The sequence below is a fragment of the Peromyscus californicus genome, unplaced genomic scaffold, assembly GCF_007827085.1.
Source record: "Peromyscus californicus insignis strain IS unplaced genomic scaffold, ASM782708v3 Scaffold_15__1_contigs__length_86483966, whole genome shotgun sequence".
Taxonomy (NCBI): domain Eukaryota; kingdom Metazoa; phylum Chordata; class Mammalia; order Rodentia; family Cricetidae; genus Peromyscus; species Peromyscus californicus.
In genome coordinates, this window is record NW_026294447.1 from 25,050,808 (window position 1) to 25,070,826 (window position 20,019).

The window sequence follows — 20,019 nt, forward strand, 5'->3', positions numbered from 1 at the left end:
TTTTCTGAATATTATGTTTCAAAGGAAGGTTATTTTGCTAGTTTTAAAGGTAAATTGTGCATTAAAGTATTACTGTTAGCTTGTAGCATATAAGGAGAAAAACCCTTCCAACACAATTTAGGTTTCTTGAAGATTTTTATGCTGTTCATACAACTATCTTCATTGCTTTTCAGAGCATTTATCATACAGAATGGATACAATACAGAAGAAGGGAAGCATCAATTACTTTCTGATGCTGCTCACTGGGCTGGACAGACAGCTGGATGCTGAGAAGCACACACTGCTCCTCTAGAGATATGAGTGTGGGTCCCAGCACCCAGGTTGGAACACAGTCCACAGCAGCCCACGGTAGCACACAGCAGCCTCCTACTCTAGCTCCAAGAGATCTGGTGCCTTCTCTGGCTTCTTTGGGTACTAGCACTCATGTGCACAAGCCCACACACAAATGCACAACAAATACATGAAAGTTTTTTTTTTTAAAGTTGTTCCTCATTGGTAAAAATAATTCCTCAAGAACAGAACCTCTTAAATTAGAAATATTAACATTCAACTAGATTTCTAAAAAGCAGAAATCTCCAAATTCTTTTAATGAAGTTAAATTATTATCTTAGTAAAGCACAAATATTGGTATTTTATGGCCCTTGAACTTAAAATGATCTATGTTAGTTTATACAGAAACCAATGTCATTATGGAATTCAAGCTTCTTACTAATAATTAATAGATAATTTATCACTTTTTGCCTATTTTGACAATGATATCAATGTTCCTTCATGGTAGAATGTTTTACATAGATGTAGCACACCACCTATGTATCTTTTTAAGAGATAGTATGTCTCAGTGGGCAAAGCAGTGTTACATTACTGAATCATATGAAGACTTAAAAAACCAATCAATCCTGTGGCCAGGATTCAAAATAAATACATGAATAAAAAAACCAAAACAATCAATCAGATAAAGAGTTATGCCACTGAACTATCTTCTACTCTTTCAAGACTGTAATATTCACATATACATGTTTTATGTTTATGTGTGTCCATGTTCATGTATGCATGTTCATGTTTGTGTGTGCAGGTGCATGTTCATGTTCCTTTAGTTTTATGTTATACTATAGTGTTTTGTTTATGAGCATGTTATGTATGGGCTGCCTTCTTTTCTTTTCTTTTTTTTCTTTTTCTGAAACAGGCTCTTAACTTTCTAGGCCAGGCTGGCCTAGACTAACTCACTATGCAGCCCAAGTGGTCCTTAAACTCACAAGTTGTCTCAACTCCTGCCTGCTGGGAATACAGGGAGGAGTCACTCTGCTGACATCTACCAACTGCCCTTTTAAGTTACCAGCCAATTTTACTTTGAAAATATTAAGATGATAATTCAATAAAAAAGAGATTTTTGGAGGCTGCGTGTGACCACACACACCTATAATCCCGGTATTTCATAAGTAGATACAGGAAGAACAGGAGTTCAAAGTTATCCTCTACTCAACAAGTGAGTTCTGGGCCAAGAACTGAATATATAATTTGGAATTATGCTATAACCATCATATTATAGGTGCAAAGAGCTACCAAAGATGGATATGCTATTACATAGTGATGACAGGAAAAAGAAGTATCTTCATTGCATAAAGAGGAACATACTTATTTAATTAGAGATGGAAAAGTTTCATTCTTACTTGGCAAAATTTAGAAAAGAGGGGGGCATCTTTCTTCTGCCAGAAAACAGAATTATAAATAATAAATTGCCCCTATTGTTAAATTTTTTAATACCCTCCTTTCATGAAGGCATTGTTTTTGGCAATATAAACAAATTTGCTTAAGAAATTGCTTAAGAGGAAAAGAACACTGCTAGTTGTAGTGGTGGAGCTTGGGCTGCATAAAAAATCCCTGTCTCAAGCCTGGTGGTGGTGGGGCACATCTTTAAACCCAGCACTGGGAAGGCAGAGGCAGATGAATCTCTGAGTTAGAGGCCAGCCTGGTTTATAGTACAAGTTCCAGGATAGCCATGGCTACACAGAGAAACCTGTCTCAAAACAAACAAACAAAAAAAAACCTTGTCTCAAAAGCAAAACAAACCAGAAAGTCTGCTAAGTTCACCGTCAAATGCATTCAAGTGAAGTCTAGTGCAGTAACTCTCAACAGATGCTGGGAGAGAGGCCAGAGAGACTGTGCTTCCTCAGATGCCAAAATTACTAAAAAGTTGTATTTGGCATTTATGCAAGCCCCAACATATACTGTATCAAAATCTGAGCTAAGGGCCCAAGAAAATACTTTTTTTTTCAACTACTAAAGACAAGTCTTATGTTAAGAAAGTGTTGGCATAATGCCAATGACTTTAACTTGGTCCCTAGCCTAGGAAAACTCTTCTAGGACAGTCAATAATTGAATCTATAACTATATATGAAGTTCTAAGACACGGCATCACAGCCTTCACAACTATTTGGCTAGAATGGCCCTCAAAAAATAATGGAGAAGACAAAAGGGCTGGTAAAAATGGTACTTCGAGAACTGAGAGGTCATTTTAAACAATTTTAGTATGTTTTTAAAAACTCATAGGTGTAGGGAGAGTTAAAAGAAGTTTAATTTAATTCCCCGCATTCAAGCTATTCAAGAATATCATAATGCAATTAATTTTAATTTAAAAACTATTAGGAAAATATTTTTCTTCTCCCACCTTTTTATTTTTATCAAGACAAGGTCTTGGCTAAGTATCTCAGGCTGGCCTCAGCCTCTAGAGTGCTAGGATTTCAATCATACCACTGTGACAGGGATTGCCTCCTTTGTGTGGACATTTTTCTGATAAACTGCTACTTTAACCAAAAGTCAGAGTGATTGTTTATAAGAGTGTCACTATTTTTGTTTGATAAAGTTGTTACAGACCTTCAATTCCTGATCTCAAAGATACACACAGGAAATCTTTATTATGTGCTCAGTTATGGTTATAAACATGGGAAGAAATACAGAAAACCATGAAACACATTGCTTTTCTTTATTTAGTCTTTTTATTCTTTTGTGGAGTTTTGTTGTATTAACGAGTTTGTTTGTGTGTTTGAAACAGAGCTTGGTAAGTAGCCCAGGCTAGCCTCATACTCACAACTTCCTGCCTCAATTTCCCAAATGCTGCAGTTAAGGACATGTGCCACCACACCCAGATTATGAAGTCCACTTTTCTGACTGATTCTCTCTGAATTTTTTTTTTTTAAGACATCATCTTTTGTGCTCTCGATCTTCTACTCCTGCCTCAGTTTCACTGGTGCTAGAATGAGGGACCTACACCACTACAGCTGGCTTATTTATGACCTGACTACCCATCAACGGTTTGTTTATACATCAAATTCTTCTAAAGTAAAATTTACTCAAACCTTATAGGAAACATACATAACTAACCAACTGGAATGGTTGAAGATTCAAGCCATGATTTGCTTGTAACTTAGCACTAATTTTACATATCTGTACCATACAGCTATCTCTTCTCTCTCCTCCACCTACCCCCTGACAAAACAAACTCCATGCCGTCAATTGGCTTCCCTGTATCACAAATGCAAAAAATCAAACAATAACTCAGATCCCTACAATATAAACTGATATAATCATCAGATTTCACAGTTTTTTTTGTGGGTTTTTTTTTTTTGTTTGTTTTATTTAAAAGTTAGTTGTGGCCAGGTGGTGGTGGCACACGCCTTTAATCCCAGCATTGGGAGGCAGAGCCAGGCGGATCTCTGTGAGTTCGAGGCCAGCCTAGGGCTATAGAGTGAGTTCCAGGAAAGGCACCAAAGCTACACAGAGAAACCCTGTCTCGAAAAACAAACAAAAAAGTTAGTTCAGTGTCTTCTAAATTTGTGTTCTATGGACCTTAACGTTATTATATAAACTGTCAAAATGTTATGAGAAAGTATTTACGCTGAAATAAACTTGAAAAATACTGGATTCTGCACTTTTTATTTGTTAACAGACTTCTAGGGGTCCCTCAATATGTCAGCAAACACTATGAATCTTCATCCATTTCCTTTTTACATCTCATTATATCTTAGTACTCTAACCGCTGAGTGCATCAGCTTGCACATGGTGACTTTATTTATCTAAAGTCAGTTTTCAGGGAAAAGAAGGTTTGCTGTTAACATTAAAATGCTGTGCGCCTTGCCTCTTGTGAGTCCTAAGAGAAAAAGATTTCTAATTGAAAATGATTTAATCCTGCTTTGACATTGTGTATGTGCATTTTCATACAACACTGGTGGCCAAGTATCTTAATAAACTGGTTTTGGAGAACTGTGTTTTTAAAATGTTCTTTCTGAGGTAATCCGCACAGTCTAAAATGACATCCTGCACAGGGAGCTCATGCCTCTAATCCTAACACTCAGGAAGCTAAAACAGGATTGCTATGAGTTGGAGGCCAGCATGAGCTAGAGGAAGACTATTCCAAAAACAAGAAATATAAACATCACTTTGAAAGTGAGATATAAAATGTTTTGTTCCAGTGATTAGCATGCCAATATTATCTAAACAGTTAAGTTTATCATAGAAGGCATTTTATCTCAAATGAGGAAAATGAAGGCAAAAATTCATGGCACTTGGAAAATCTTTTAAATATTATCATCTATAAATATTTAAAGGTCTTTTTAAAAGGTAATCTTTATGACTTATTTATAATAAAGCAAGAATTGTGAAATAGAAACATCTCATGCTATTTAAGGCAATACTTGGAATATTTTGAAAGGAACAATGTAGCCTGGGCCCAGTACTTGGGAGGCAGAGGCAGGGAGATCAGGTAGTCAAGGTCATCCTTGACTGCATACTGAGTTCAAGTCCAGTCTTCACTACATGAGACTGTCTCAACGGGGGTGAGAATTAGGGGGTAGGGAAGAAACACTTTGATTTTCTTTTAGCTTTTAAAAACACATTTTACTGGTGGCGCACGCCTTTAATCCCAGCACTTGGGAGGCAGAGCCAGGCAGATCTCTGTGAGTTCGAGGCCAGCCTGGGCTACCAAGTGAGTTCCAGGAAATGGGCAAAGCTACACAGAGAAACCCTGTCTTGAAAAACCAAAAAAAAAAAAAAAAACCCACACATTTTACTGCTGGTTCTGGTGCTGTTTGTGTGCTCCTTCAGTGTGGACCTGAGGCCTCTTCTGTGGAATAGTAGCTGAGAGATACTGGCACTCATTATGGCGGATGAGAAACCCAATGAAGGAGTCAAGACAGAACAATGGCCATACTAAGATGAAAGTGGCAGAAAGATGGTTCTGTGGTACACTTTAAGAAGCAAACACCTCTTAGTGAACCAATGAAAGCCTACTGTGAATGGCAGAAGAGATTCTAGTTTGATGGGTAACCAATCAGTGTAATGGACACACCTGCACAGTTGGGAATGGAGGAAGAAGATATACTTGGTGTGTTCCAGCAGCAGACAGGAGGTGTCTACTAAACAGGGAGCCTGCTACTTTACTCTAGCATTTTGTTACAGACTAAGAATACATTCTCAATTAGAAAGCAGAAATTTGGTTCCAACATATCCTGACTACTACAGTATAGATTTCTCTGTTCTTTCATTTCCCCATCCCTATTTCTCTATTGTACATAAATAAGTGGTGTGAGTCCTAGAGTTTTCCCTACAAATCAAGTACTTCTTGTTTTAAAAATATTCTTGTTTTTTTTTAATTAGCACCTACGAGAATTATTTGTCAAAATATTAAAGTTTCTGACAAGAAATTTTCTAAAGTCCCAAAGATTCCAAAAAACAAAAAGAAACTTTCTGACAGTTTTTAAAACAGGAGACTATCTGATCCAACCAAAAATTTAAGAATCAGTGGCCAAAATTAATTTTAATCTTTCTAAATAAGTGAAGATTATTTGTATTACATGTTTTAAGTAAATGTGCTTTTAAAAGCCTGAAACAAAAGAATTTATCTGTTTACAATAAACTAGAAGGTTCTCTTTAACTGTATCTAGTTCAGTCATCAGACAGAAACTTTGCTAATTTGAAGAAATAAATTATAGTGAGACATATGCAGACAAAAATCTGTGTTGTTTGCATAGAAAGATATAGTATTTGGATGGAGCAATGAAAAGGCAAGATATATTTTTATAGCCAATATTTACAGCCAAGGGCAAAATATTTATTCATTCAGTTATTTAGAACTAAGGGCCATATTTAAGAGAAATAAATACCACTTTCTCTCATCCATTAAAGTGGATATTATTCCACATATATACCATTCAACTGTCCTAAAGTTTTGCACTGGTAGCCTTAAATTTTACTGATTTATTCATCAAATATTTATGGAGCAGCTGGGCATGGTGGCTCACATCTTAAATCCCGGCATTCCCCAAGGCAAAGATAGTTGATCTCTGAGTTCAAGGCCAGCCTGGTCTATAGAGTGATTTCTAGAACAGCCAGGGCTACATAGAAAAACTCTGTCTTTAAAAACCAACCAAACAAACAAACAAACAAAAAATCTTATGGGTCATCCAAGGTTTGGATTAAGGCCAAATTTCCTATTTTACTTTTGTCATTTAACTGCAAAATCAAATACCAATTTAATTATAAACTATCTCTAATTTATTATATTATGGTTTCAAAATAATACTTGAATATTTTCCAAATATATTTTACTATGAGGCTGAGCATGGTGGCTTGTGCCTGTTTTCCCAGAACTTAGGAGGCTGAGGTGAGAGGATCACTGTTGCAGGCCAGAGGATCACTGTTGCAGGCCAGCTTAAACTAGGCAGTTTCAGATTAGTTTGAGCTACAAAGTAAAACACTGACTCAAAACAAGAACAACATATCAGAATACTGTCAGAAGTAACAACATATCACAGAATACTGTCCAGAAGTAACAACATATCACAGAATACTATGAAGAAGTAACAACATATCAGAATACTATTCAGAAGTAACAACATATCAGAATACTATGCAGAAGTAACAACATATCAGAATACTATGCAGAAGTAACAACATATCAGAATACTATTCAGAAGTAACAACATATCAGAATACTATTCAGAAGTAACAACATATCAGAATACTGTCAGAAGTAACAACATATCAGAATACTATTCAGAAGTAACAACATATCAGAATACTATTCAGAAGTAACAACATATCAGAATACTATCCAGAAGTAACAACATATCAGAATACTATCCAGAAGTAACAACATATCAGAATACTATCCAGAAGTAGCAACATATCAGAATACTATTCAGAAGTAGCAACATATCAGAATACTATCAGAAGTAACAACATATTGGAATACTATCAGAAGTAACAACATATCAGAATACTGTCCAGAAGTAACAACATATCAGAATACTGTCCAGAAGTAATTCTTACAGATGCCATCTAGAAAATGCATTTATCCAATAACTGAATGTTTTATTGTTTCATTTTGAGAAATGTAAATATATTTTGTCATTTATAAATCTTTATAGAGTATCAAACATAAGACTTATTTAGACATATTTCTGCATTTACATATAAGTAATTCTCAATTATTGGAACCCTGATAATTTAGAAGAGAAGTTGATCTTAATGGAATACAGATGGCAGAGGCACTGAAAATATCATTAGCGCAGATGTACCTTCCTTCACAGATCTTTCAGTCCACTGAACTAAAGATACACTTTAAAGCGAAAAAGAAAAGAAAAAACTTACACATATACACACAAAACCAAAAACACCAGTACCTCTTCAGAACAGCAGTGTCAGAAACACCTGTGAGCAAACTGCCAGGATGGTACCTCATGATGCCCAGGTAAGCTCATTGAACAATCACATTTTGCACAATATCTATACTTGTTTGCTTCTGTCCAAAAGACAAGCTATGTATAATTTTATATATAAGCAACATAACTTAAAGGCAATACTAAGTGAGATGACGAAGTTAAAAGCGGTTTCTGCATGTGGAGGTGGAGAATGAGTGGTTACTGGCATAGAGTAGGGAAATTTTAGGGCAATGGAAATGTTTCGTATTTGATTTGGGTGACGGTGTATGGTTAATTCTCAAAACTCACTGAAATAAACCCATGCATTTTATTAAATAGTAACTGTCTTAATAAAAGAGCATGCCATCCTGGTACTGATAAAGATCTAATCCAATGGGAAAGCTGAGGTTTTTTAAGTCCCTCGGAATTAGGGCTATATGGAATTGCTTAAAATGATTTGAGAACATCCTTTGAATTCTACATAGTGTTATATCTAATATAAAACCCCAGAGTAACTATTAGATTATATGTTTTCTCCAGTGATTATATACCCTCAATTAGTTCCATAAATACAGAAGACAGGGAGGAAATAATACTTAAGATTTACCATATTGTTAACTAAAACAACAAAACATTAAAAGTCTGTTATCTGGCTGGGCAGTGGTGGCACATGCCTTTAATCCCAGCACTCAACAGTCAGAGGCAGACGGATCTCTGTGAGTTCGAGGCCAGCCTGGTCTACTTCCAGGGGACAGCTAGGGCTGTTACACAGAGAAATCCTGTCTTGAAAAGCCAAAAAAAAAAAAAAAAAAGTCTGTTATCTGTTGTGAGACATCTATGATACAAATATTCATTACTATATCTTTTAATCACCTGAAAGAAAAAAAAATCAAACATAACAACTTGGCCTTTTATAATTAAAAAATATAAGACATTGGCACAGCACTAAACTTAGCACTTCCAGAATGAACTGCAAGAATAGCATTAGAGTTCAAATAACTCAAAATGTTGATTTCTCAATTATTTTCCAATTTCCCACACCTCCCCCCAAAGAAATTAACTTTGAAGAGTTTATTTGATAAGCAAATTTGAAAGCAGAGGATTAAAAAGTGGAAGGGTGGTGCAGAAATTAGCAGAGGTGGCACTACCTGAAAGCTCATCAGAAAGGGGAGTGAGAACAATATCAGGCAAGAAGGGTTTGGAAGTATGGATCAGAACAGGAGCACTTTTAGCACTGCGAATATAGGCCGATGGCAGAGCACATTCACCAATGGATCGGCTTCTCATGGCTTTAAAAAGGAAGAGAAAGAAGTGGGGAAGGAAAAAAGAAGAGTGACTATAATGAAAGGCTGTGTCACAGAAAAAGCAGCAACAGAGAAAACTAAAAGACTCAAAGGAAGGAAACTTTAAATTAAAACATTTCAGCACAGCAAATACTGGCAAGCTGTAAGAAAAGAAACCACAACACACATTTTGAATGTAATTCTTTTGGTGTAAAGCAGGAAAATGCCTTTTATTAGCAATCACAATGGAACAGCATTAAAAACACAGCAGACACTTCAGCACATTTTCAAAAAAACCAAGAAATGAGAAATTTATCAAATGAAATCATTGAAAAATAATACCATTAGTCCAAAACAATTCTGGTACCCTATTTGGTCATTTCTCTGAGCAATTCTTCTTAAGGAAGCTGAATTCTACTAACAAATCATTCCTATTTTCATATTCTTACCCAAATAAAGTCCTCTAATTACTAACAGGTCCTTTTATGAAATTTGATTTGTCATGACTTACTCTTGTGTTTAGTAGTTGTTCCAGGTGAGAGAATATTCAAACCAGTGTCTCTCTTTACACTAAAGTATAGTAGTATAACTTTATAAGTTATATAAATAATCTAACTATTAGCAGAAAATAGAATTTGCATCAACATGAAGGAAGACTCACACTCCTGAGCAGGTGTGAGTGCACACCTGCTCTCCCAGCACTGCAGTGGTAAGAGGGGGAGGATCAGAAGTTCACGGTCATTTCTAACCACACAGTGAGTTCTAGGCCAGCCTGGTCTACAGCACACCCTCTCTAAAAGCAAAGCAAATATACAGCAACAACAAACACAGCATCAGGCTCTTAAGAAAAAATATACAATCTGTGTCATCCAAATAATAAACATAAAAACTTCAAAGTATTTTTTTAAATATAAAAACTGTAGGTTACTTTCCAAAACTTGTATTTTTGGTTGCATATTTTGGCTGAATAGTTTCATAAAAGAGTCACTAGATCACAAAGGTAGAAATTTTTTGTTCACACAGCAATAACTAATAACTTAAACTTCCAGTAATTTTAGCTTCAGTGTAAGGACTATTGATTAAATGAACTTGTAGGTACTGCTATGTAAGAACATAGTACTTAACTATACTGCATAGAATTCAACGCAAATGATAAAGGCAAAAAGAAACAACAAACAAAACAAAAACTCTTGGCTTCAGGGCTTTTACACTTCCCCTTTGCCCAGAATGTATCTCCTATAGATCCTTCCTAAGCACATGCTCTCACTCACTCAAATCTGTGTTCTCAGACTGTACCACACAGAACGCTGTCTTCATCTAAAAGTCTCACTCTCCCTCCTGCTAGTCTCTAGTCCTTTATCTTGCCTTACTTTTCTTTGTAATTTCCTACATGTTGTTTACTGGATCTGTAAGCTCAACATTAAAATTTTAGGTGCCAGTGACTGTTTTTAGTATTTGATTTGCTTTATCACTTCCTAGTTTTTAACCAAGATCAAGTGTTTGTTCTTAACTACATCCTTAATGTTTAGAACAGTGCTTTGATACTGAATATTTAACTTTTTTTATTCAAATGTGTAAAATCCATGGTTAACCATAGTACATAGGCAATGTGTTTTAGGCCTCTATGTGAATAAAGGGTCTTGAGAAGCATGTACAAGAAACTGGTAGGAAGGTTTGCCTCTAGTGAAGTCAACTGAGAAGTCAGGGAAGAGTATGCTGGGAGGGCTTAATGAAATGTATGTACATTTTTCAGACTGAATTAAGCACATTCATTCACCATGGTTATAAAAAATTAATTTTAAAAATTAGGAAATTAATCAGTTATGGTAGCTCATATCTGTAAACCAGATACTCCAGAAGCTGTGACAAAATTACTTCAAGTTTGAGGTCAGTGAGTTTCAGGCCAGCCCAGGATGCAGTGTGAGACCCTGTTTCAGAGAGCAAATAAGTAAGATCTAACAGTATTTAACTCTAACTTTCCAACTTTATGCATGTACCTTTCTTAGTAAAACTTTTAAGGATTTACTTTTTGTTTAGTGCACTTGAAATCTGAAACAGTATCATGCAATTCTATTTCAGGTGGAAGAAGTATTATCACTACCACTAAACAAACCAAGTGCTTAAAGCCTAGAAAAGGGAGCCAGGGGGATGCTGCTCAGTGGGTAAAAGTAACAGTCACCAAGCCTGGCAATCTGAATTAAATCCTGGGACCTACTTGGTGGAAACAGATTACCAACTCAAAGAAGTTGTCCTCTGACCTCTATATGCACAATGTGGAACACACACACACACACACACACACACACACACACACACACACACACACACTCATTTTTAAAATGTAAAGCCTAGAAAGGTTTGGTAAATTGTCCAAGGTTACCTAGATATTTAGTAAAGAAAAAGAGTAAGGAAGAGCCCAGGGCCTACGCCCTCCTTGTATTTTCTCTCTACTATAATTCAGCCGAGTCACGTGGCTCTGGGAGGAGGAGGAGGGGAAGACAGGTGCTAGCAAGCCTACTAGTGCTTCCCACAGTGCTCCTATAGCACTTTTCACAACATTATAAAAACTACTTTATTTGTCTAAAAAGAAAAAGCACAGATTTCTTCTTGACCTCAGTTGCCCACCAGCCGAAGGAGTGAATTAATTCCCTGTTGGAAGTTCCTAAAGCCAGTAAGACTATGTAATTTTAAAACTGAAAGTTTGCTACCATCTCCATATTTGTGAATATATTTACTTAATAAAAGTATACCAGCTCATGTTTGAGTTCTGCATGTTGATCCAAGTTCTACTTTTTGAATTCTATAAAATGACAATTTGGAAATACAGATACCCACAATAAAGTGAACTCCATAAACACAAGAGTATATATATTAAAGGAATAAAGGCTTATAAGCATGCTATTGTATCATATGAATTACTGGGGAGAGGGCTACAGAAGTTTTTATCTCCCAGAAGAAAACACCTACACAGACAGCACTGTGTGCTCGGCACTGCTCGCCTACGCCCATGACCTCAGCGTACATACCAACAGTTTTCTGCCGTACTATGCTTCTCGCCTTTTCAGTCCCTGGGGAGCCAGTGGTGGTTGCACTTCTTTGTCTCATGGGTGCCTGGCCAGGCTGATCTCGACTCCATCCTCTAGAAAATGACTTGTCAACTGAAACTTTCTGAAATTCATGTCCAACTCCTAGAAATGCAGTATTATGGTTGCCTGGTTGTTATCTTTAAATTATCAGAAATACGTTGTTGCAGATTCTAAGGCTTCCTCACAATACATTATAAAGTAACTATAAAGACTTCTTTGAACTTCATTTTATATAAAAACTATAGTTTAAACTTAGGAAGACTACAAAAATTATATTAATTATTTCATCACCAATAAACTATTATAATTCTCTACCATCTAGAAATAAGAAATGAGCTAAAGGAAAGTCATCTTGAGTGACAGTTTTTTAATTTCTAAATACCAATAACAGCCACTTGAGAAATAAATAGTGCAGAAAAAGTAGTTTGGGAATATACTTAACTATCCAAGAATAGCTAAATATAAATTATGACAAATCTAATTTCTAGCTGGCAACTCATTCTTTACAAATCGGGATACTATACCAACGGCATGGTAGTGACCTACTAAGTACACTACTGCCCCACTTCACTTTACCATTACACAAACACTATTTCACACCTACAGAATGCTTACTTGTAGTTTCAAATAATACAATTCTTTTAAGAGAATTATCCAAGTAATTATTATATACCCTAAAAATAGAATAAAATGCAGTCATCTTTTCAATTCAATAAAAACTGCTTATACTAAAAAGTAAATACATTTTATAAATTTTGACTTGGGTTAATCATTTAAAATAAAAGTTAAGGTTCTGTATTATTTAACTTTAGTTAAATATAAGATTGACCATAACATATCTACATACATACAAATATATATATACACACACACATATATATGATATTCTTTATCTTACCAAAATTATTACTGATTTTAAGACTAAGAAAAGAACAATGCATTTTTGTATTTTACTGTTGGAATTTTAAAGCTCCAGGATCAATGAAGGAGATTAGAGAAGATACAATTTCCTGTGGAGAATCTTTGAGAGCTCTTACCTTTCCCTTTGTGCTTCTTCTGTTTCTGCTCACTCAGCTTATCCAACGGCAAATCACTGAGATCCAGACTATATAAGTTCCTCGCTAAGACTTTAGTTAGTGTCTCCATGGTCAGAGACCACTCGGTGGCCAATTCTTCCCAATAGGTCAACGATGACAATACTGAAAGTAAGTCATCCCAAAGTTCTCGAGAAATGTACACATTTAGATTTGCTTTGATCCAGGCAACAATGAGCGTCTACAAAGGCAAATATTCAAAAACAACAAATGAGGTTTGTTTGGTGTGTGACTTCAAAATCAACTATTCAATTCTTTTTATCTAAAAAAACAGAAAAATTTTATCACAGAAAATGTTGTACAAGTAACTAATACAATTATTACTACCTGATAAGCTAAGTAACTACTGATTCCCAGTAACGCTAAGGCATAACTTTTATGATGCACTGCACTACTACTAAGTAAAACCCATGTAAGAGGTGGTTCTGTCTTATTTAGTGTTGAAATTGAGTTCTTAAGTGAAAACTTGAAACTACATTCCCAAATTAAACATGGAAATTACTATAATGTGGAAGTTTGCTTTACTAATACTACAAAAAAAGAGGGGGGTCCTAGAGATGTACTTAATGAAATGTCCTTGAAAAATTATATGCAAATTAAAGGTTAAATTAAATTTTATTTTAAAGATACAACAGCAATTAAGAGCATTCTGCAATAAACTCAATTATAGTATTAAAAGCTTACACTTAAGAGGGCTGAAAATACTAATTATCTGGTATCTTCAAAGGTTTTATGGATTGCTACTAAATATTTACCCTGCTATTAAGTCACAGAATAAAAAGTTTTCAAAACTTGAACTTCATGAATTTTGCTAAGGAATTATTATAAACTCACACACGAAATGTGAAGATAACATTGAAGTGACCAGTGACCTTTCATTCTGTCTTTAAATATTCAAACTAAGCTAAATTTTTAATCTTTCTGTAGCTCCCATCACGGGGTTAGTTAAAAAAGAGGAATTTTCTAAAAGTTTAGATAACACATGTTGCTATTTTAAAAGTTAATTTACCATCAGCAGAGATTTTGAGGTAAGTGATTAAGAACTAAAAATGCCAATATAAATGGTTACACTTATGGCCAAGGCTTAGATAGGAAATAGTCTTGACCTCTGATAGTAAGAATCATTTTAACCATGTAATTTCATTTAATATGTCACTATAAAATATTTCCTGTTTTCAGAGTTTATAGTAGTCAACCTTCATGTTGAAAAAAATATGCAATTCCTGTATAATCAAAAATACCACTGATTCAATCAACTCTATAAAGGAGAACACTAAGAGTCTATGGGGCAGCACAAGAATGACTCCTGGTTATGTACTACATTTTTATCACTACAGAACAAATTGAAAATGTTTTTCCTAATAATCCCAGAGCTTCAGAAACTCATAAAGCACTCAGGCATTACTCCTGCAGCCTTTTGTTAGCTTTCTGAAACCATAAGCTTGCCCTACTAGAGGTAAAATAAGCACCATTACTCTTCATTACAACATTTTTCTTCCATTATGCTGTGAATTTGTGTGTATGGCTATTTAGATGAGTGGCTTTTTATTTAGCTCTATAAAAGATGCTTTAACATAAACAGGTTTCTGATTTAAGGCATTTTCCCTACTAACAAGCTCAGCCTCAATGAATCTTTTAAAAACAAACACACTTCTATCCATCTATCTATTTTTATTGCCTGGAAAAGTGGTCCTGCAAGTCGACCTGCCAGGGTCATGTTTTTTTTCCCCTGGAACTGTAGAAAAGCTTGTGATGACATCTTCAGTACAGACTCCGTGACTCTGAGCAAGACGAGCAGCATCTGTTCCCTTAAAGTAAGAAGATCTGTTAATGTTTCCTTTTGCTTTGAATTAGTGATCAATTTTCATATTCATTTGTTTGAAAAGAACATTATCACTGTAATAACTCAAATACTAAAATCTTTGAAAGATTATCAAGTTTCTAGGACTCTTTGAATATTAAGAATTAACACTTGTAAGTCTTTATGAAGTGAGTCATCATAAAACCCTTTAGGGCACAATACCTTCAGGTACAAATTTTATATAAGGGACACTCGGGGAAAAAGAGAAGAGGCAACGATACTGCTTCTCTTCCTCCCACCCCCATTTGTTTCCTTCCTATGTAGCCAAGCGTGACTTTGAACTCCTAACCCCGATTCCATTTCCCTTGTACTAGGATTACAGAAGCTTGCCACCACACCCTTTCCTCCCTTTTAGTTTCAGGGATTTAAAAAATGATTTATATCTCAATATGTGTATCTGTGTGAGTGTATGCCACATGTGTGCAGGCACCTGAGGAACTCAGAAGAGAACATCAGATCCCCTGGAGCTGGAGTGACCAGCAGTTGTGGGCCACCCAATGTGGGTGCTGGGAACTGAACTCAGGTCCCTGGGAAGGGCATAAAGTGCTCTTAGCTGCTGAGCCATCTCTCTAGCCCCATTCAACAATTTTTTTCCAATCTTTTGCTCTACATGTGTATTGGAAATGGAACCAATTCTAACACTGTCTTTACCTTAACACTTTCTCCTAGATGCTTTCTACAAACAACATAAAACTACACCTGGTATTTTGGGAACAAATTCATCAACATACCAATATATGAGGCTGATAGCTAGGCATAATGGAATGCACCTGTAATCCTTGGGTGACTGAGCCAGGAGGGGTGGTATGTTTGGGACCACAGTTAAGACCTTGTCTCACAAAAAAAAAAAAAAAAAAAAGAAAGAAAGAAAAAGAAAAAGAAAGAAGAGAGAGAGAGACAGACAAAGAGAAAAGAAAGAAAACTAACAAGAGAGTTCTAGTTGAGTATAGAGGCAAGCTAGAGTCCCTATCAGAGTCTCCTCCATACAGGCTATTTTTTTTTAAAGATTTATTTATTTATTATGTATACAGCATGTATGACAGCAGTCCAGAAGAGGGCACCAGATCTCATTACAGATGGTTGTGAGCCACCATGTGGTTGCTGGGAATTGAACTCAGGACCTCTGGAAGAGCAGTCAGTGCTTTTAACCTCTGAGCCATCTCTCCAGCCCCCATACAGGCTATTTTTGCAGTCCCAATCTAGGCACAGCTTTAAGGATGGCCACTGTTAAGAATTGTGGCAAAGCAGTCTGTGGAGTCTGCAAGTCAGGTCCTTTCACATGCTCCAGCAAATCACAACTGGGTGGATGTTGGGATGGGCCAAGTCATATTTCTGGTTCTGGGGCAGAGCAGCTGAGGGTGGGTCCACTCTCCAGCACTGCCTCTAATTCACCTCTTGCAGCAATAAGGGAGGGGTGGAGCCAGTTCTTCTGCATTCACCTCAGGGTTGGCTCTCACACACCTACACTATTAGGGCCAGCTCTATTGTGTTGCCCAGGCAAGGTACAGGGGCAGCTCTTCCAAGCGCTGTAGTTGGTGAGGGGTAGGGACAGCCCTCCTGCTCTTATGACCACAGGGCCAGCTCTCCCACCTGCCTCAGGTATTGATGGGCGGTGCAGGGAGGGGCAACTCTCCCAACTCATGCTGCCACAACACAGATGAGTAATGGAGACAGTTCTCCCATGCTCACAGCTTCAGGGCTGGCTCACCCATACCTCCGTCAACAGGCACTATGACTTCAGCTTTAAAGGAACTGAAAAGAATTTTGAGAGTTGGACAGTAGTTGAGAGCACTGGCTGCTCTTCCAGAGGACCTGGATTGATTCCTAGCACCCACATGGTGGCTCACATCTTCTGTAATTCCAGTCCAAGGAGATCCAGTATATTTTGGCCTTTGCCAGCACCAGGCACGAATGCAGGCAAAACACCCAGACACATAAAAATAAAATTTAAATTTTTAATTAAAAATATGAAATAAGGCCAGGTGGTGGTGGCGCATGCCTTTAATCCCAGCACTCGGGAGGCAGAGGCAGAAGGAACTCTTTGAGTTTGAGGTCAGTCTGGGCTACAGAGTGACTTCCAGGCTCCAAAACTACAGAGAAACCCTGTCTCGGAAAAAAAAAAAATTTAAAGAATGAAATAAAGTCTAAAATTGTGTTCCACATGGTAAGATTCCTGGCTCATTATTGACTGGAAACTTACCACAAAGATAATATTTCATGTCGGGCAGTGGTAGCACATACCTTTAATCTCAGCACTGGGGAGGCAGAGGCAGGCAGATCTCGGAGAGTTTGAGGCCAGCCCGATCTACAGAGAGAGTTCCAGGGCACCCAAGGCTACCCAGAGAAACTGTCTTGAAAGCACTATCCCCCTCAAAAAAAAAAAAAAAGAAAAGAGAAAACAATATTTCGGTTTGGTATGATTTCCTGCTTTTGTGTTAGAGAGAGTATAGCTCTATGTAGCCCAGGTGAGCCTCAAATTTGCAATCCTCGTCTTGCCTCTGCCTCCCAAGTGCTGGATTACCACTGTACACCTCGGTGTTTGGTTTGAAAAACAGAATGCCTTTTGAAAGGAGAAGACTATAATTCAAACTGCTTATCACTCATCTTGAGTTGCTTAAACAAAGACCAGTCATTTGATCTCCTTGTGACAAACTCAAGGAGACACACATTATGAAAGAGTAATGTGGTGAGTGTGCATGGGAAATGCTTAGAAATGTCTCAGCACAAAGTGTTCCAAGTATGTTCATAAGTATTTCTATATGCAATTCTATACAGACTTTTAGTAAAGAATGTTTTTAAAATTAAGCTAGAGGGCTGGGAGATGGTCCAGCAGTTAAGAGCACTGACTGCTCTTGCAGAGGAGCCGGGTTCAATTCCCAGCACCCACACGGCATCTCACAAGGCTCTGTAACTCCAGTTCTAGGGGTCTGGAGACGGAGGCCCTATTCTGGCCTCCACACAACCTAGGCATGCATATAGTGTAGTTACATACATGTAGTAGGCAAAACACTTATATACATATAAATCTTTAAAGCCATTTCCTTCTAAGTAGCAAAACATAAAGTAAGCACTTTTTTTTTTTTTTTTTTTTTTTTGGTTTTTCGAGACAGGGTTTCTCTGTGTAGCTTTGCGCCTCTCCTGGAACTCACTTGGTAGCCCAGGCTGGCCTCGAACTCACAGAGATCCGCCTGGCTCGTAAGCACTTTCTTTCTTTTTTTTTTTTTTTTTTTTTTTTTTTTGGTTTTTCGAGACAGGGTTTCTCTGTGTAGCTTTGCGCCTTTCCTGGATCTCGCTCTGTAGACCAGGCTGGCCTCGAACTCACAGAGATCCGCCTGCCTCTGCCTCCCGAGTGCTGGGATTAAAGGCGTGCGCCGCCACCACCGCCCGGCCGTAAGCACTTTCTTTAACCAAGTGTTCCCACTTTTTAAAACTGACTCAAAAAATTAATAGATGTAAGGATATTCATTGTCTTAAACTTTCTCACCCCAAAATCAGAGAAAAAAATTACATTTCCATTAATAGATATTGGTTAGGTTAATTATAGGCTTGTATTCCCAGCTACTAAGGAGGCTGAGGCAGGAAGATTATAAATTTAAGGCCTGCCTGAGCTACAGAGCAAGATCAAGGCCAGGGTGGACAACTTAATGAGACTCTGTCTCAAAATCAATAAATTGTGATAGCTTACAATTGTAATCCTAACACTCAGGAGGCTAAGGTAGGAGAGTCAAGAGTTCCAGGTCAGCCTGGGCTACATAGATAGCAAGACCTTTTCTAAAATGAATGAATGAATGAATGAATGGATGGAAGAATGGATGGAAGAATGAATGAATGAAATAAAATTTTAAAAAGGACCCAAAGATATAGCTATTATAATTGTATGTATTCATTCAGTAATAGGAGCATTCTAATACTGTAACACACCCTATTTATAGACACTATTCCTTGAAAACTTACTATACTTATACAGAGAACAATAACTATATAAAGATAAAGAATTGTTACCAGGTCTTTTTGTCCATTGATACTTGCACAACCATGTATCGATAAATGTTAAGAATACGTTTACACATATCTGTGTGCTCATCCAAAAGATTTTTTATTTCATTTGCAGGTTCAAGAAGAAAGATGTTTGATGAGTTTATAATGAACACCTATAATAAGAGAAATCATTAATTATTCATAATAAAATTTCCATGGTAGTTTCTAATTTTGTTGTTTCTTTAGGACAAGATCTCATTTGGTAGCCCTGGCTGGTCTGAAACTCACTACGTAGACCAGGATAACCTGGAATCTATTGCAATCCAGCTGCTGTTGCCTCTGAGTGCCAAGATTATAGGCATGAGCTACCACACCTGGCTGAATGGTAAACTTCTTATTTAAAGAAAAAATTAGTCTGGCATGCTGGTTCATAACTGTAGTCCCAGAACTCAGAAAGCTGACAAAGAGGAGGGCTGCATGTATGAGGCCAGTCTGGGATAAAGAATAAGACTCTGTGTGTGTGTCTCTTGTCTCTCTGACTCTCTGTCTGTCTGTCTGTCTGTCTGTCTGTCTCTCTCTCTCTCTCTCTCTCTCTCTCTCTCTCACACACACACACACACACACACACGAGAGAGAGAGAGAGAGAGACAGAGACAGAGACAGAGACAGAGAGAAAGAGAGAGACAGAGAGAGACAGAGAGAGAGAGAGAAACAAGCACTAATCACTGGGTGATCTAGAATAAATTTAAAACCACCATGGATTACTAAATACTCCTATTTCTACTACTATTTTGGCATCTGATATTTAAGCTCATTAACACTCAAAGAAATGGATCCATACTAAAAACAGGATTTCTAAAGTGAGAAGTTTATAAGTATAGCCATGGACAACAGTAAGTAAAAAAGCTTAATAAAAAAGATAACAACTAAACCAGGAAATGTTTTCTGAGTTGTATAAACATAACTATTTTCTTGTTTATTTTTATGTGTACATCTGTTCTTGTAATAACAACCTTACATAAC

General features: G+C 36.9%; 1 protein-coding gene and 1 pseudogene across 13 annotated transcripts in view; one reads left to right on the top strand and one right to left on the bottom strand.

The window, feature by feature from the left end:
* Positions 1-20,019, bottom strand: part of Ralgapa1 (Ral GTPase activating protein catalytic subunit alpha 1) — a 253,765-nt gene that overhangs the window by 148,709 nt on the left and 85,037 nt on the right. For 10 of the 13 annotated variants that reach the window (XR_008218314.1, XM_052738549.1, XM_052738554.1 and 7 more), the window contains exons 13-17: positions 19,021-19,169; positions 14,836-14,965; positions 13,101-13,338; positions 12,004-12,165; positions 8,843-8,983 (exon numbers count right to left, since the gene is read on the bottom strand). Coding sequence is in view for 12 of the 13 variants with exons in the window: in XM_052738549.1 (XP_052594509.1) it covers positions 8,843-8,983; positions 12,004-12,165; positions 13,101-13,338; positions 14,836-14,965; positions 19,021-19,169 (820 nt within the window). In the remaining variant the exon portion in view is untranslated. The remainder of the gene's footprint in view (positions 1-8,842; positions 8,984-12,003; positions 12,166-13,100; positions 13,339-14,835; positions 14,966-19,020; positions 19,170-20,019) is intronic. The other 3 variants (XM_052738556.1, XM_052738551.1, XM_052738560.1) reach the window with 1 other exon arrangement.
* LOC128110763 (small ubiquitin-related modifier 2-like) lies at positions 5,153-8,418 on the top strand (annotated as a pseudogene).